The sequence below is a fragment of the Ischnura elegans genome, chromosome 12 (genome assembly GCF_921293095.1).
Source record: "Ischnura elegans chromosome 12, ioIscEleg1.1, whole genome shotgun sequence".
NCBI classification, from domain to species: Eukaryota; Metazoa; Arthropoda; class Insecta; order Odonata; family Coenagrionidae; genus Ischnura; species Ischnura elegans.
Genome location: NC_060257.1, coordinates 76,379,126 through 76,383,933, shown reverse-complemented (window position 1 = coordinate 76,383,933; position 4,808 = coordinate 76,379,126). Strand labels below are relative to the sequence as shown.

At 43.1% G+C, this 4,808-nt stretch overlaps 1 protein-coding gene across 1 annotated transcript; it reads right to left on the bottom strand.

Moving 5' to 3' along the window:
* Positions 1–3,369: 3,369 nt before the first annotated feature.
* Positions 3,370–4,527, bottom strand: LOC124169125. The gene is made up of 4 exons (XM_046547625.1): positions 4,495–4,527; positions 4,037–4,114; positions 3,721–3,950; positions 3,370–3,636 (listed from the first exon to the last, which is right to left on the bottom strand). The coding sequence occupies exons 3-4, from the start codon at positions 3,943–3,945 to the stop codon at positions 3,406–3,408; spliced, it is 456 nt and encodes a 151-aa protein (XP_046403581.1). The 5' UTR covers positions 3,946–3,950; positions 4,037–4,114; positions 4,495–4,527; the 3' UTR covers positions 3,370–3,405.
* Positions 4,528–4,808: the final 281 nt, after the last annotated feature.

The following is a 4,808-nucleotide window of genomic DNA, read 5'->3' as shown; positions in this document are numbered from 1 at the left end:
CACGATCTGCAACACTTCTGTAATCTTCTGTGCAGTTTCTGACTTCTCCTTCAGAAAGTAGACCATGCGAAACCTCGAGTAATCGCATGTAAAGCATAGAAAGTAACGTGCTCCACCCAGAGACTCACACTCCATCGGCCCACAGATGTCAGCGTGTATCAACTCCCCAGGTTCTTTGGCTCGCTGACTTCTTGAATGAAAGCTACTCCTGTGCTGCTTACCTTGAACGCAAGCGGCACAAAAACTTTCACCTTCAGTAGCTTCGATTCCCCGTTGTTTGAGAAACTTCAGGACATGTCTTTTATTTTGATGGCCAAGACGCTCATGCCAAATTTGTAGTGTGTCTTTCGATGCTACATTCATCTCTTTGGCACCCGTTACATCTAACTTCAGCACACGGATGTGGAGTCTGAATAATTGTCCATACCGGACGCCACAAGCTTTCACTACACCGTCTTTAAGAAATTCACACTTAGTTTTCGACGACTTAAAAGACAAGCCTTTATCAAGGGCGGAAACAACAGAGAACAAATTTCTCCGGGCAGTGGGTACATATAGTACATTCTCCATGCGACACGGTAGCAATTTACCGTTAACACAGGATTCAAACTTGATTGTCCCTTTACCTAGTGCATCCATTGTGGATTTGTCGCCAATATGTATTTTCAATGGCGTTGAAAACTGTTCAAAAGAAGAGAAACATTCTTTCTGGTTAGATATATGATCGGTGGCACCGGTGTCTACAACTCACATATCACCAACAGTCTCTGCATTCAAAAGTTCACTAATGAAAGCCTGATCAGCCTCATCATTACGGTCTGGCGCACTATATTTATTTTGTACCCTCTTGTTTCCAACTAGGACAATCCTTTTTCATGTGCCCTTGTCCACCACAACCATAGCACTTGATATTCCTTTTATCTTTTACTTTCTCTCGTGAAGATTCCCCTTTCTTTCTACTTGAACCTGCGGCATGAGTGGAAAAATTGCTATTTCCCTGAATTTTAGATTTTACAGTCATCAGTGCTACTGCCTCTTCCTTTCTTTCAGCTCGTTTCAAACGACGTATTTCATCAGAAGTCAGCACTGCCACCAAATTTGCGAAGGTCTGATGATCTTCAGGTCTCGCCCACCATGCCTGTTTCAGACTCTCGTACTCGTCGGGCAATGTGTCCAGTAACTTAACCATCAACGATGACTCATCCGGCTTCACGTTTAACTGCTGCATTCGTAAGACTAACCCTTCAAACTTCGCGATATGAGTGACCATATCGTCGGCGAGGCTCATATTGAAGCCAAAAAATTCCGCTTGAACAGTGTGAGCAGCTTGTTTAGTCTGTTGTTCGAATACAGCATGCAATTTGCACCACATGTCTCTCGCCGAGTCACACGCGACGAGAAGAGCAGCCACTTTAGATTCAATAGACCTTACCAAGACTTGGCATGCCGCTCGATCCGCCTTGTCCCAAACTCTATACGCTGCATCATAGGAAGTGCGCTCATTAGAGGATGAATTGCTTCCCACAACCTCTGGTTTTGAGACCTCTCCAGTGCAGACCTCGTATGCATTTTCAATACCTCGTAGTACATTTTTCACCGAGAATTTCCAAATTGTCCAGTTCTCACTACCGCGTAACTTCTCGATTCCATGGAGCTCCATGCTTTACACTTAACAGCAAACAGTTCGTTCACAAGTGCAACCAAGCAAATTTCCAAACGAGAACGTGGCGCGAAAACGTATTTAACTCGCGAAAAAACACGATTGAAAGCAACGAAGACTATTTAAGCAACCAAGGAACGCAAGGAACCACGCTCTGCTGCCATGTTGAGGTTCCGTAATGAAAGATCGACTTATCTCAACATGAATTTATTGGTTGCTTCTTCGCAGCGCAGAACAAGACAAGACTCATACAGGGAATAATCACGATAAAAACCCAGTCAGCCAAAAAACAAAAGAGCAATGAAAAACGTAAAACAAGTCAAATCAGCAATTGAAAACTTTTACATTTTCTACAACAGGTATGCTGTAAGTTAAGTGTTTTTAATTGACTAAAGAGGAATTCTTCAAATTCAGAATTTTATATGAGATCATACTCATAATACTTGAGACCTCAACGAAAAAACATTTATACTGATTCCATTGGGGGATGGATGGGAGGTTCCTTCAGGACAACCTACTGTTGTTGGAGCCTAGCCCTGTAAACACAAATAGCTACTGAAGCGCTGCAGCAGCGCTGCACCGTAGCGCTGCAGACGGTGCCCACGCGCTGCTGACGCGCGACAGCAACCTTCAAATTTCCGTTTTTTGAATGCCACACGCGCTGCTAGAGCGCCACTGCAGCGCTGCAGAACAGCTGCGGCAGCGTAACGGAGGAGCATCACGAGCGCTGCTGAACAGCTGCAGCAGCGCCGTTCAGTTGCTGCGGCAGCGCTGCAACAACCGTCTTGCAGCGCTGTAGAAATGCATTAGCAACGCTACACCAGCGGTGCTGCGGCGCCCGAATTTCGCTTTAATTGCGTACTGAATCAAGCTTATCCTTGCCAATTACTACCCGGTGGCCTATCCCCAAAAGCAATTCCATCATTCATGTGCAGGTCTGAATTATCATCGCTGCTATGCTCGTAGATATGTCTACTTGTCCGGGCACTAGTCAGCCTGGATGGTGAATGAAGAAATAGCTATTGGGCATACGCTATGAAAGAGTACTGAAATAAATTATTAGGTCTTGATTGAATTACGCAGTTCAATCAAGACCTAATAATTTGTTTCAGTACTCCTTCATAGCTTATGCCCACCCAGTAAACACAAAATGCTGCAGATGCGCATCAGATGCGCTTCGCGGCAGCGCTGCAGCTGCGGCGAAGGCGCTGCTGCAGCGCGTCTAGCACTCCCAAACTTCCCTTTTTTGCATGTCATAAGCGCTGCACAAGCATGTCATACGCGCTGCACAAGCATGTCATAAGCGCTGCACAAGCATGTCATAAGCGCTGCACAAGAATGCCAGGAGCGCTGCGCTAATGTGCCACGATCGCTTCAAACGCATGTCCGAATCGCTGAAAATACATTCCTAATGTGCCACTACTATCGCCGCAAAAAAAGGTAGAACGCTGAACTTTAGGCATTTGTATGAAATTCTGCCGAAGCTCCACAGGGTCGTTTCAGATATCGTTGTACTCGTTGTACTAATGATCCATTGTTGTAGTCAAATAAACAATGAGTTGAACGATATCTGACACGACTGTCGAGCTTCGGCAGAATTTATACAAATGCTTAACGTTCAGCATTCTACCATTTTTGCGCCGATAATAGCAATCTTCAAGTACTACTTAAGTATGTGAGGGGCAGCAAGAATTAATTGAAAACACAGGTTTGCAATAAATGATTTTATTAATGATTACTCTGTTTTAAGTATACATTAGAGTACTGATTAATGATAGACATAATACACGAAGACACTCACCCATAATGACACTGCATATTTTCGTTCCCATAAACTTTTTCTTCTTCATCCCCTCAACTCCAGACTTTCCGGTGAGGCAGAAGTGCTTCGCTGCTTCGTCAGTGAATACAAAATATAAAATTTTGTATACTGAGGGTTGCTCCTCATCACCACAAATGCGAGCAATTTGAGTAACCTGTAAAGAAAAATATTATGTAATCAATGGAATTCTGGTTGAAATTATCATAAAAGAATTAAACACAAATGATTGAGGCCTTACCAAATTATTGTGGAGAGATACATCCTCTGACAGTTCCCTCTCAAGCTCCGCTACATCATCCAAAGTTTTAAGAGGGAATTTCCGGTTGACGGAAATGCTCTCTTCATTCACTACAGGCTTGGACTTTAGCTCTTTCTTTAATTCTGTGAGCATGCTTAAAGCCATGCTCACCTTCCCATCTAATCTCCTGTATCTCTTTTCCCATATCTTCTCCTGAGCTTGCATGAACCCTAAAATTTTAAATGTGGAAAGGTTAGTTTACAAAGTGACCTTTATGTCAGTACTTATATAAGTAAATACATGATAAAAATATTACCATACAACTCTTCTGCTGTTGCCGGCCGCTTGGTCTCTCTTTCTTTCCCACCAGGTGCTTGCGGATCTAGTTGTTTTCCTGCTATGAGAAATGTCCATTAATTTTAACTCGTGTACTGCATAATACATCATCGCGTCAGCCCATCTCGTTAGACAATCTTTTTAATATTATACTAAAAAGGTAGGCTAACTAAAAAATTTTGAGCTGCGAACTTTTCCTGTGACATGCGTTACACATTTCCTATTTCACTATTAATGGAAACCTATATAATCAATATTTAAAAGCTTATATCCAATGGTTCCGAACATAACTACGACCACGTATGTAAACAAAAACACAAAGTCTTAAAATGTGTTTATATTCACCATGCTAGAATGCCAATTCTACCTAATTTCAAGGAGAATTGAATTTAAATTAACTAAAATTATACATTTTAAAAGAAGATGATAAATTCTTACCTATTAAGAATCCCCAAGGACGATCAACAGTTCCACAACGTTGGCCGCCATAGACTCAGTAAACTTCCCAAGCACCCTGGTAAACAATCGCGTAGTGGAGGATTGTTGCATTGTTGCACAAACTCGCATTAGCAGCGTTCCAGCAGCGTGCTGCAGGCATGCTTTGCGCATGCGCTGTTGATGCGCTGCAATTGCATGTTTCGCCAGCGCGCTGCGAAAGAGCGCTGCACAAGCGCTGTTACCGCGCTTCATTGAAACGGAAACGAACTTGCAGCTGTGAAACCCCTGTGCAGCGCTGCTGCAGCTATTCGTGT

What these genes read in the sequence shown, in the direction of transcription:
- LOC124169125 (XM_046547625.1), bottom strand. Translation starts at nt 3,945, where the DNA reads ATGCAAGCTCAGGAGAAGATATGGGAAAAGAGATACAGGAGATTAGAT. An exon ending in TATCTCTCCACAATAATTTG is followed by an intron (nt 3,637 to 3,720) that starts GTAAGGCCTCAA and finishes TTTTCTTTACAG; the next exon opens with GTTACTCAAATTGCTCGCAT.